The sequence below is a fragment of the Chiloscyllium plagiosum genome, unplaced genomic scaffold (genome assembly GCF_037043375.1).
Source record: "Chiloscyllium plagiosum isolate Xiang-an unplaced genomic scaffold, Cpla_swu_hap1 HiC_scaffold_24, whole genome shotgun sequence".
NCBI lineage: Eukaryota > Metazoa > Chordata > Chondrichthyes > Orectolobiformes > Hemiscylliidae > Chiloscyllium > Chiloscyllium plagiosum.
Window position 1 is genome coordinate 20,868,491 of NW_028270162.1, and position 13,914 is coordinate 20,882,404.

Here is a 13,914-nt window from a genome sequence, read left to right on the forward strand (position 1 = left end):
GGCATAGCCATAGCTTGATGCCCAGTTTGAATTTCCTATTATCCCACAAAGGCTTAGTCAAATAAAAAATATTTTCTGATGTGTAAATGGAGCTACTGACCAAGAGAAAAGCTATTTATTAATATTGATTGTACATACAAAGCTTGTGTACATCTTCTTCGATGTTATTGAAGCTTCAAGTGTAGTTTGCACAAATAGTGAGTCTTTAATATGAATGTTGGTAAAGTCATGTTTTTTAAAATAAAAAACATAAAAAATTGTAGCATAAACTCATATTCCCACCATAAACAAACATTATGGTGGTTTGACATATTCTCCACTGCAGCAATTGTAACGAGGTCAGCCAGAAGAATCTCAGAATATGAGTTCCCTTATTGGGGCTGTTAACTTGGTCCAATCAGGGAGCCATGGCTGACAGATTATAAATAGAAATTTCAGAGCTGACCCTGAAGAAGCTGGATCAGTGTCAAGTATTATGCACATGTACATAAATAGTGACTTGGTGATGGGACAGTGGCCTCTGGAGTTATTTCATCCATCTTTCATAAAACGCATCTCTGAAAGGAAACTAAGGATACCACAGATGTCACTACTATTGCTAACCAGCAATTGAAATGAATCCTCAAGCTAAGTGACAAATAACAGCATTGAGAATCCATTTTAGATTTCATGATTCTCACTTCATAACTTTTATGGCCATCCACATTTGTTATATGCTGCACCCGCCACCCCTAGCTTGTCCCCCACTACTTTAACTTTTCTTGGTATGCAGTACTCTGACAAAGATAAACACTGACATGCATTCAGCTCTAATAATATTATCCAGTAACTAGCTTCCATGTTTTGTACAAGATCATTCCATCCAACAGTTTCTGTCAAGACAACCCTTGACAGAGAAATCTTGTGTTCACCGAAAGTCCTTTTTGAAAATGTCCATTTTACTAAGACAGCAGCAATTGCCCTAGCCTCAGAGGAAACAGAATATCAATTACAAAAGTGAAAAGGCACATTACATGGGGATATCACTTAGTTGCACCTCCACAAGTTATTCGTTTCATGGCACTGGCAATGAAATGCCATTTCAACTACATAAACAATATCCATACCAGTTTGTTTTCCTGATCTGAACAGTGTTACTCCTGCATCTACTGAACACTATTTTCCTTAAAACACAGAATCTTGGAGCTATAGGCATTAGTAGGTCTTTAGTACCTCGAGCCAAATTGAAGGATTCCAACAGACCCAAGTGGAATTTTATTCAATTCCCATCAACCACATAGGTACACTTTCCAGCGGCAGTCACTTATCATCAGGGAAACTGTGGCTAACCACGACACTAGCTGGGTCATGGTCAATTCTATTTACCATAGTTCAGCCAGCACATCAAAAGAATTAAATAAGGCCCACTTTTGGTCTTTTAAAATATTCTTAAAACAAAACATAATTTTATGGGATACAATATTCCTTCTTGATGTAGTCATCTGTAGTTAACTCAATGGCTGATTGTCTTTTAATTACTTACAGTGTCAAGAACAAATACAGAAGCCTTCCTTTGAGAGGGGATGAACAAGCCAAATAAAGCCTTACTCCCTTGGGCATTGTGGTAGAAGTAAATATGTCGAATGCTACCTACAAAAAGAAGAAGCCAGGAATTATTTCAATTGTAATCATAATTGACATTTTTCCTAAACTCTAATTGACCAATGGCTCAGCTTTTTAAACTCTGTAAATGGGTGGAAAAACTTTATTGAAATGGATGCCAGCATAAACACTTTGCTACAGAATTAAGCTGGTTTGAAATTATGATCAGAATCAGAGCTTGCATATTTTGGTTTGAAGGACTAGTGCTTTGGGCTATTCTAAGACATCAAGTTTGCAGAAGTGCAACTTAAGATGGAGCCACACACTCCGGAAGTCTCTGCTAGTACAAGACACACAGACTTTAAAATGGCACTAGCCAATAAAAGGAAGAGCTGATTACTGTGACCTGAAACAGGTACCATAAGTACAACTTGAATAAAAGAGGAACTATTGTCAATCCACAGAAAGCTAAGAAAATAAAAAGGTTTTAATAACACCATTCACCATCTCAGGTTGTTCCACAGTACTTCATTGGCTCTGAAATGAAAACACTGAGGATGGACTTGCCATACGCTAATGTGCATTTTGGAAATGAGACTGCATGTGCACAGCTGGTTTGCCCCACTTTAGCTTTTCAGATGACGGCCTTTTGATTCATACAAGTTTGAATTTCCATTCATCTTCAGATGTAAATCCACCTCTATGTTGTGAATGAATTGGTATCACTGTCAGTACTGAAGGAGGCTGCATTAGAAGAGAAATCAAACATGCCCCAATTGAAAGAAGTACGGTGTTCTCATCAAGGCAGGTTGGAAGTCTCTAATGAGGGGAGGTTTTCGGGGAGAGGTGGGGATGATAGGGCCTTAATTGGGCTACAGACTGGTGGACACTCTGATGCCTTGCTCTACCCATAAAGTAACGGCAGGGGAGGATGTACTGGCAGCAGAAACAAAATCAGAAATTGCTGGAAATGCTCAGCAGGTTTGGCAGCATCTGTGGAGAGAAATTAGAGTTAACATTTCGTGTCGAGTGACCCTTCCAAGGTCCCTTCACTCAACTTGAAACATTTACTCTGATTTCTCTCCATAGATGCTGTCAAACCTGATGAGCTTTTCCAGCAATTTCTGTTTTTGTTTCAGCACCAGCAGATTTTTTTTTCAATTTTTACTTGAAATTGTGAGGCTAACTTCAATTTTCAATATTATAAGCATTAAAGCAGAGTAATTTGTTCTGAAAATCTAATCTATGAAACCAAAACAATCAGTTGATTTTAATATGTGTGAAATTAGAATTTGGTATCAAATCTTCTCTACCCAAATTTCTTTCACCTCATAGAATTGCACTTTTTGGGAACTTTAAACACCATCAATAGATAAACTGAAAAGCTTAAACAAAAAAAAAGTGAAAATTTTGTTAAAAATATGACTTCTGGTAGGTGAAAACTGGCAATTATTTCTAATCTACTAAATCAAGTAAATTTCCTGTTTCTAATACAAACTTAATACGTATTGAGAAATGTCTCTCTTGAAGCTTTGTTTGCAGTTAATTTCAGAGCTTGTGTAGTTTTGGTTCAAGAGGGATTAACCATAGATTGAGATGGGTGGAAAAAATAACTTGAGAAAATTCTGTAATTTATAACAAGTAGCATTGACTTTGTGGATGCAAGCCTATGGAAATTTGCAAACATACTACCTTGTTGCGACTGAAAATAATCATTACATTACAGGTATTGTAAAAGCAGTGACAATGTCAAGAACACACTTGTATCAAACCAGGACAAGTGAAGAAGCTACCTATGAATCAAAGCTTGTTCACTAATCAGTAATGTTTACAAATTTTATTTGGCTACTTCAGACTACTTGTCTTGTTACTAAAGGGATTAGCACTATTTAATTCAAACTAGAAAGCCCATTTTTAAGCATTCTTTTAGAGCTAAGAAATTTAATTTCAGATTTTTTTCTACTCCCTTGTGATACATCTTCAACTGACATATTGCTTTTAGTCAAGAAGCTAATGCCACTTAAGTAAATAGCTAAAGACTAAATATCCTCAATGTTGCATTTTAGCAATGCATTAGGTTAAACTCCCATCCAAATACTCGTTAACTTGAAATAAAATAAAATTATAGTCAGCACAGAGCTAAAATTGATCACTTGTGTAGGAGTTTGCCATCTGACTGTAGAAAATCCATTTCAGTTTCTCAAGTCTTATTAAATTGCCTTCCTCACATTTCCATGAAGCCTCCAACAGAGGAGATCAGGGACCAATGTTTTAATTCTTGAATAGGAGAAGCTGGCATTACTGGGGTGGTACATTGAGGCATGGGACATTCGTGAGACTGAGCAGATGTTACAACAGATGAGTGAACACTGCACAACAATCACCAGGCAAGGATGTTCCCTCCCAGTCGGTGAGCACTTCAGTGGTCAGGGACATTCAGCCTAGGACCTTCGGGTAACCATCCTCCAAGGCGGACTTCGGGACGAGCAACAGCGCAAAGTGGCCGAGTAGAGGCTGATAGCCAAGTTTGGTACTCATGATGATGGCCTCAACTGGGACCTTGGGTTCAAGTCATATACAGGTGACCCTACTGCACTGTACACTCCTTCATATATAAATATATATACACACACACCCTCTCATACGCAAACACATACAGCCCCCACACACACTCAAACCCATGCACGCACCCTCTCACAGGCTTACACCCTATCACTCTCTCTCACATACTTTACCAAGCTTTATTTTGCTCAAAAAATGCATAACCTACAGTCAATCCATGTAAGATTTTGTAAATCCCACTTTGGAAATATAACGAATCTGACTCAAGATTGGGACAGACTTTAACCTCACATCTTTAATGCACTGCCTGAGCTTAGATGAGTCCTTTTGTTAGAAAACCTGAAGTTATCTTGAGAATGTGACTTAAAAGGAATTCTGGGACTTACATATTAACGAATCGAAACTAGCAAAACCATTCTAAAAGGTGATAGACTTTATCTGAGTTTGTTTAATATGTTTCAGCTGCGTGACACTGTAACCTTTTGCTATAAATTCTGTGTCTTATGGTCCTGCTCCACAACCACCTGATGATGAAGCAGTGCTTCAGAAGCAAGTGCTTCCAAATAAACCTGTTGGACTATAACTTGGAGTCGTGTGATTCTTAACTTGATTCTTTAAGGTTTTATGGTGTAGTAGGAGCACCCCTATCTCTGAGACAAAGGCTGTGGGTTTGAATTCCACCCCAGAACTTTTGGCTAAGGAATGTACGTTTAGAATGCAGCCAAACAGGTCAAGTAGCGACATGCAATTCTTCCAAAACACACCAATAATTCATGTATTTGCATTAATTTCTCCAGTTCTCATCACTAACAACAGCAGGAGAAATTCACATGAATCTATAAATTAGAAATAGAAGGCACACAGTAACCTCAAGTCTGATCTATTACTCAATAAAAATCATGACTAATCTGACCGTTCCGCATTTCAGTCGACCCCAATAACTGCTCATCCCCATGCTCATCAAGAATCTGACTTTGCCTTAGAAATATTCAAAAGATTACTTCTATTGCCTCTCAAGGAAGGGAGAGTTCCAAAGACTCATGATCCTCTGCAACAAAAAGAAAATCATGTCTTCAGTGGCAGACCCAATATTTTTAAGCAGTGATCCCTAGTTCTAGGTTGTTACTAGTGGAATCATCCTTCCCACATGCACCATGCTATGACGCCTCACGGTCTTTTCCATTGGAATCTAGTCATATTTTACTCTAAACTCCAGGTGTTACAAGCCTAGCTATCTAATCTTTCCTCGTAAGACAACCTGCCCACTCCAGGTATTGATCTACTAAGCATTCTTCAATCTTCTTCCAATACATTTCTCAAACAAGGATAATAACTGCACAAAGACTTCAAGATATAGTTCAGCAATGTCTGTCTAACTGAAGCATAATCTCCCTACTTTTGTCTTCATTGCCGCCCTCACAATAAATAACATTCAATTAAGTTTCCTAATTATTTGTTGTACTTGCAGGCTGACGATAACGTAGGAGGAGGGGTTAGTAAATTTGCGGATGACACTAAGATCGGTGGAGTTGTGGACAATGCCGAAGGATGTTGCAGGTTACAGAAGAACATAGATAAGTTGCAGAACTAGGCTGAGAGGTGGCAAATGGAGTTTAATGCAGAAAAGCGTGACGTGATTCACTTTGGAAGGAGCAAAAGGAATAAAGAGTACTGGGCTAATGGGAAGATTCTTGACAGTGTAGATGAGCACAGAGTTCTCATTGTCCATGTCCATAGACCCCTGAAAGTTGCCACCTGGGTTGATAGGATTGTAAAGAAGGTGCACGATGTGTTAACTTATACTGGTAGAGAGATTGAGTTTCGGAGCCATGAAGTCATGCTGCAGCTGTACGAAACTCTGATGTGGCTGCACTTGGAGTATTGCGTACACTTCTGGTCGCTGTATTACAGGAAGGATGTGGAAGCTTTGAAAAGGGTGCAGAGGAGATTTATTAGGATGTTGCCTGGTATGGAGGGATGGTCTTATGGCGAAAGGCTGAGGGACATGAGGCTGTTTTCGTTAGAGAGAAGGTTGAGAGGTGACTTAATTGAGACATACAAGAAAATAAGAGGGTTAGATAGGGTGGACAGTGAGAGCATTTTCCTCGGATGGCGATGGCTAGCATGAGGGAACACAGCTTTAAATTGAGGGGTGACAGATATAGGATAGATATCAGAGGTAGTTTCTTTACTCAGAGTAGTAGGGGCGTAGAATGCCCTGCTTGCAACAGTGGTAGGCGATGTAAATTAGTTCGCTGAGCTTGAGTTTGTTTTCAGATGTTTTGTCACCATACTAGATAACATCATCAGTGAGACTTCAGTGAAGCGCTGGTGGTATGTATCCTTTAGTTTCATTAGTCGTTGTTTAAGTGTGTTGGTAGGTTTGTGGGCTATCATGCTGCCAAGGGGTCTGAGTAGTCTGGATTATGTCATTGAGATAAGGTAATGTGGTTATAGGTTTTGGTTGCATTGTGTCTGCTTGTTTGGGCTTGTTTCTGAGGAATTGGCTAATGAACCTAAAGGATCAATTAGATACTACCAGCAAAATGAACGTCATTTACAAGATACAATGCAAGAACTGCGAAAAAAAAAACACTACATCAGACAAATTGGCAGGAAACTTGCCACCAAGATACATGAACACCAACTGGCCACCAAAAGACACGACCCACTATCACTAGTTTCTATACATATAGACAAAGGAGGACACCACTTTGACTGGGACAAAACAACACATCCTAGCACAGGTGAAATAAAGACAACCATGAGAATTCTTAGAGGCATGGCATTCGAACCAGAACACCATCAATAGACACATCGATTAAGATCCTATCTACCTTCCCTTGAAAAAAAGAACTGGAAATGACATCACCCACCTTAAGAAACCAAGACCTATAAATAGAGAGGTGGGACATACCATCAGCGCTTCACCGGAGACTCTCATTGATGATGTATAGTGACGAAACGTCTGAAAACAAACCTTCAAAGCTCTGTGAGCTAACTTACATACTTATCATCAACCGGAGCTACAAATCTTTTCAAGAATCAGTAACACTAGTAGACTTGCCAGCTTTAAGGGCATTTAAATGGTCATTGGACATTTGGATGAAAACGGAATAGTGTAGGATAGATAGGCTTCAGATTGATTCCACAGGTCGGCACAACATCAAGGGCCAAAGGGCCTGTACTGCGCTGCAATGTTCGATGTTCTAACTTTTTTTGAATCATGCATTAGGACACCCAGATTCTTTTGCATCTGAGTTACACGAGTTCTTGGTTTAGATAATGTGTTTCATTTTTATTCCTGGTCAGTCACATAATGGAAAGAACATTGGAGCCTTTCTACCCTTAGCTTCAGACTATAAAATGCAAGTAAAAGTGCATGTTGTCAAAACAACTCAGATTTCATGAACCACAATAGAGTACTGCTGATTCAATGTAAAATCTTCCATTAGGAACAGCTTCATGAGACAAGACGAGGGCTGAGCTGGGGCTAAACAAACAAAGCAGGACAAGAGACAGCCATCATCTAAAACGCCGAATCGCTATAACTGCAAAACCACAGACTTATGCAACCTATGAACCAAAAATTAATAATGTGTACTAGTTACTGTATAGGTATTAATTAGAAAACCTATTTATTGAGCCAGTATCTTTTCCTTCAATATTTTCATTCCTTTATGAACTGGAATGGAGTTGTTTGAACGCAACTTTTTCCATCTCACGAATGAGCCTATTCACGAGCTAATTCTGGCATCCAAAAAGATGATTCAATCCATCATAATATTCTTGACATACAAATGCATATTTGAAAGTTTGTGGCTTGCTCGCTCTTGCCTATCTTCAAAGCTGAATTGCATAATAACTAATTTTTCTTAAATGGCAAGATGTCAAATACATGGAAGCACACTATAACCTATATATAAAATGATGTAAAGTTAGAAGCACTAAGAAAACAAATTACACCACTAGATGAAAATCAGTGTTTATTCCACTTATTGTTGTTGAAAGGTAGGCATTTTCATCTCTATACTTGTGAAGCAGTAATTTAAGGCAAGGTAAAGAAACATATTTGCACATCACACAAGAGCTGTCCGTTAAATCTGAAGAAACTTTACTTTCAAGCCAAAGATATTATGGCAAGTTATCCTCGAAACTAGTAAAATGCCTTCGACAGCAGCTCTTGCTTTGCAATTTGCAAGTTGATAATGGAAGGACAGGAGATACAAATGAGTCATTAACACACCATTAAATCATTCCTCTCCCAGAGGAAACGCCACAAATCTTACTTATCTAGTTTTTGATCATAAGGATTCCCAGAAATTGGTTGAAGCTCCTGAAGAAGACACGTAATTACCTGGTTCCAGATAATTAAATTGTGCTAATGAACGCATTTCCAGTTGTTCCAACTCAAAGGTGTCCACTTCTCGTCCTCCAAGGTGAGGTGATAATTGCCTATTCACCATGCAGATGCATCCAAGCTGGATGAGGGCACGAAAGAGCAGGGGAATCTAGGAAAACGCATACAAAGAAAATCTGGATAAAGTTAACTATTCTTTAAAATACTACAACTGATTGTTGAAATCCAGTTAATTGTGATAATTAATTAGAAATTAAATAAAATACCTAAAATACTTTGAGAATTATCAGACTAGATTAATTTGTGCAGAAATGGAGATTACATTGGGATAATGATGGGACATCTTGACACATTTGGCACAGGATAATATAGGGTACTGAAATAGATACTGCACAACTGATTTTTTTTAGCTGCATGACAATATTCTATATGGGATGAAAGATCAAATTGCTATCATCTGGCCCCAAACAATCTGGAAAATAACTCAAAAGCATTGTCAAAGAAGAAATGTCCAGATCTCCACTTTTAGAATCCTACACATAGTGCACCGCCGTTCAAAATCCAGTTTCTCCTGTATTGAGCACTCCTACTCTATTGAATGTCTTATGATAATCATGCATTGAATGGGGTCAAAATCTTACACCCAATGAAAGTTGATGCACATTTGAGAGAGCCATGCAGAAGCTAGAGTACTATACCTGATACTGGAATCATGAACTTGTCTTTCCCCAACAAATGTTGATAATGCCAACATTATGTGGCTTTATTTCAGTTGTTGAGAATGTGAGACTTTTGTTCTAAACTTAAAGAATGTTCATATGGACTGCCTGCTCTTCTGATGAAGCAGTTAACTAATTTTCTCTCAATAGGTACAGATGCATGGTTTACAGGATTTAAAGTGGAAAACTGCAAATTTACTTTCCATAATAAGTCAAAGCACACTGGCATTCTTGAACACTGTAAATGTTAAAAATATCTTCAATATTCAAACAGCACAATTGACGTTTTGAAAATAACCATTGCTGTGGGAATTTCATTGCTGAATTGGACAATGCCATATTTGCTGACATCAAAAAGGCACTATTCCAGAGGATGCAAGCTATGAACATGAAAAAACTGAATACTTGCAAACAATTGGTTGGACCTTTGGTCTGAAATAGCAGAGTTATATTAAATAAAAAAAAAAGACAAAATAAGCCATGAAAATAAAAGGATCAAGGTTAGGCTTATTTGTAAAAATTAAACAAGCCCCAATCTCTACATAAACAGTCAGTCAGTCTCCATTACTCACATTCCCATTATCTATTAACGTCAATATCCAAAGCTTTGCTTGACTTATTAAAAATAAGTGCACAGCAATTTTCATATTTTGTTTAAATTTAATTATAAGAACACTTGCTTGTATTTCATTTGTTTTAACTCTATACTTAGGGCACTGAGGGCTTACATCCGCAAGCAAAACGTTGGGGGTGGGAGGTGCTCTTAATTATCTGAACAGATTCCCTGGGGAAGATAATAAAAATTCCATTGCCTCACATATTAAACAGCATGATAAAAATAAGAATTCTTCATCTGGTTTCCATGGTTTGAATGGTGAGTAATTAAAATCTGAGCTGTCCTTTCTTCGCCTCTCCCAAAGTGCAATGTTATGCACTAGGCATTTTCGCTGAACAAGGATATGGTCAATAATATAACTATTAACAACCACTCCGATGAAGGAGCAGGTGATGGACAGCAGTACAATCAAAGAAATGGCAAATATAATTAATGTAGAATTTCGGACCACTGTACACTTTGTAGTTGCAGCTTTTTGCAGTGAAAGATTGAAATTGAAACAGATAACAAAAAACTGTCACAAAATCCCCATACATAAAAAAACATTTGCTTTGTTTGAGAAAATTAGTTTTTAGATGTACAACAAGAATCAATAGTGGATAAATATCAAAGATCTGCTTCTAGTGAGGAGCTATTAGAGTTAATGGTCATGAAGCTCATATCCATGTGTAACATCTTATCTCAAAAGGAATGTTTTAAGATCATGTTCTACAAAGAGCCAGATAAGGCCCATTTAACACATTTAAAGAAACTGCCCAACCCAAGCAATTAAGGAATTAGAGAGCCATCCAGAAATGGTATTTAACCGATTATGAACTGGTTTGAATTGTTGCATATTTAGGCTACTAACGAACAAGTATAAACCGCTCATAAACTAGGTATAAGCTCAGCAATTTTCTGCCCTCCAAGGAGGCATAATGAGCAAGCTAAATATTTCTCTAGAAAACATTTTACTGTGATTCAGGATAACAGATACACTTGGGCTATAGTAATCCTCTGCAGCTGACAAACATGTTTCAATTTGTAGACGGGAATTAAATGAGTCCCACGCAATGAAGAAGTGGCAGCCTTGTTTGCATCACATCCACTCTTCTATTGACTTCAAGTGAATAGAAAACCAAACGATGTAAAGTCAGCTGCTGATTTGTATAATCAGTTTTTCATCAGCACCCAAGACACTTGGTGTATTTTCAAAATCAGAACACATCACAGAGGTTCTGGTTTTGGGGAAAAATTCAAGTTACAAGAAACTAAACCTAGCCTACTATATATACATTGCAATCATCAACAACAATTAAGACCTGTGTTTCATAGACTCCCTCAATGTCTGGAGCAGAGAGGTCAGCATTAATTTCATTGATGTGCTCCTGATACATGTCTTCTGGTACAGAATATTCATATAGGTTGTAAACAATATTGGAACGAGGAAGAATGCGGTTGACCTGTGAACATAAATAAATTTCATTACCTAAGGGAGCAGAAAATGGCAACATTTAAAATATAACCTTTCAGGTATGCAAATTTCTAACTCTCAATCTGTCCTATTAAGTGGTTAAACACATCATAACTGAGACTTGCATATTTCATCTTTATTTTTTCAGATGATAAACCTGCCAAACTCTTGCAGTATTTAAAAAAAAAATTACACCACAATGCAACTCGAGCCCTCCGCATTTATTCAATTTAATTTTCTTATTATCATGTAATAAACATGACATGAAAAAAATGATGCTTGGAGAAAAGCCAAACAAGAGGAAGAAATGGGCAGACTTACTTTCTTGTAAACAGCGCTATCATCTGCTTTAGGGATGCGCTGATTGACATAGAATACTCGAGGAACGTTGAGTTTAATGCAATGCAAATCGTGTCCAACAACAGCCCACAGTTTGAAGATGCCAGGCTGACTTGTTTCTGCAATCTGAAGCATTAAAAGACCAATTTACTTTTCATACTTCACATTCAACAGGAGTACAGTGAAACTAATTGCAGGGCCTTTCCATGCCAAGATCACAGTCTTCAAAACAAAATCACAATTTCGACATTTTCATTCACTTTTGGCACATGGATATTGTTGACAACTTCACTGTTTATTGCTCGCCCAAACTGCTAAAGGTGGTGATGGTGGGTTGCCTTTTTAAGCCACTCCATTTGTGTGCTAAACGGATTTGCGTACAGCACAATGAGAGTGTGTTTCAGAAAAGCTACGGTCAAAATTACCTTGTGGGAAGTGATTGCTGGGCCTCTTGCTGAGATATTTGTATCATCGAGAGCCACAGGCGAAGTGCCAAAAGCCTAGAGGTTGGCGAACATGGTGTTACTATTTAAGAAAAGTGGTAAGGAAAACCCAGGGAACTATAGACCGGTGAGCCTGACATCAGTGGTGGACAAGTTGTTGGAGGCAATCCTGAGGGACAGGATTTGCATGTACTTGGGAAGGCAGAGTGGTGGACATGATCTCTTATAGAGTTTAGTAACACATTTGACAAGGTTTCTCATGGTATACTGGTTAGGAAAGGTAAATCACACGGAATAGAGGGAGTTAGCCGTTTGTATACAGAATTGGCTCGAAGGTAGAAGACATTGGTGGAGGGTTGCTTTTCAGACTAGAGGCCTGTGGCCAGCAGCACGCCACAAGGATCAGTACTGAGTCCACTGCTTTTTGTCATCTATATAAATGATTTAGATATGAACATTGGAGGTATGGCTAGTAAGTTTGCAGATGGCACCAACATTGGAGGTGGTTGTGGCCAGAGAACCTGTGAGCATTGCCAACTGACCTGTACAAAGGGGATGTGTTTTCTTTGCTCGCGGCCTCTTTTGACTCGACTTCGCACATCTGCGAAGAGTGTCAAAGGGAGTGACCTAGCTTGAGCAGGCTTTAATAAACTAACTGTTTGCAGAGGTTGGTGTATGCAAATTGCATCGTGTGTGTGAAACCTCGGGAAAAGAACCAAACAGTTAGGCCAATATTGGAGTATTGCATGCAATTCTGGTCTCCCTGCTATTGGAAGGAAGTTGTGAAACTTGAAAGGGTTCAGAAAAGATTTACAAGAATGCTTCCAGGATTGGAGGGTTTGAGCTATAGGGAGATGCTGAATAGGCTGGGGCTATTTTCCCTGGAGAGTCGGAGGTTGAGGGGTGACCTTATAGAGATTTATAAAATCATGAGGGATGGATAAGGTAAAGAGACAATGTCTTTTCTCCGGGGTGGGGGAGCCCAAAACTAGAGGGCATGGGTTGAAGGTAAGAGGGGAAAGATTTAAAAGGGATCTGAAGGGCAATATTTTCAGGCAGAGGGTGGTGCTTGTATGGAATGAGCTGCAAGAGGAAGCGGTGGAAACTGGTACAATTACACCATTTAAAAGGCATCTGGATGGGTAGATGAATAGGAAGGTTTAGAGGGATATGGGCCAAATGCTGGCAAATGACACAAGATTTATTTAGAATACCTGGTCAGCATGGACAAGTCTGATTCCGTGCTTTATACTTTTATGACTATGGCAGAAATACAGACAAGGGGAAGACAAATTCGTAGGAAATCAATAAACTTCCATTTATCAAGTATCTTTACCAAAGCAATTTAGAAGAATGCTATCAACCAAATGCAAGGTGAAAATCAGTACTGCAGATGCTGGAGATTAGAGTTAAGAGTGTGGTGCTGGAATAGCACAGCAGGTCAGGCAGCAACCGAGGAGCAGGAAAATAGACGTTTCGGGCAAAAGCCCTTCATCAGGAATGAGGCTGGGAGCCTCGGTGGTGGATTAATAAATGGGAGGATGGAGTTGATAGGTGGGAAGGAAGATGGACAGATGGGATGGGTTAAGAGGGCGGTGCTGAGCTGGAAGGTTGGAACTGGGGTAGGGTGGGGTGAGGGGAAATGAGGAAACTGGTAAAATCCACATTGATACAATGGGGTAGAAGGTTCCCAAGGCAGAAGATGAGGCCTTGAGTCAGTAAATAAGGAAATGGAACCGAACAGAAAGTTGGAAGCCTAGTTTGAATGACGAGTTTTTTTTTCTGGGAAAAGGTTGGAGGTGATGCATGTCAATTTTGAAACATGCTGATAACAAAAGAAA

General features: G+C 38.8%; 1 protein-coding gene across 2 annotated transcripts in view; it reads right to left on the minus strand.

Moving 5' to 3' along the window:
• pole (polymerase (DNA directed), epsilon) overlaps positions 1–13,914 on the minus strand; it is a 160,005-nt gene that overhangs the window by 62,353 nt on the left and 83,738 nt on the right. For both annotated transcript variants that reach the window (XR_006315365.2, XM_043715574.2), the window contains exons 32-35: positions 11,613–11,756; positions 11,140–11,280; positions 8,501–8,654; positions 1,523–1,629 (exon numbers count right to left, since the gene is read on the minus strand). Coding sequence is in view for 1 of the 2 variants with exons in the window: in XM_043715574.2 (XP_043571509.2) it covers positions 1,523–1,629; positions 8,501–8,654; positions 11,140–11,280; positions 11,613–11,756 (546 nt within the window). In the remaining variant the exon portion in view is untranslated. The remainder of the gene's footprint in view (positions 1–1,522; positions 1,630–8,500; positions 8,655–11,139; positions 11,281–11,612; positions 11,757–13,914) is intronic.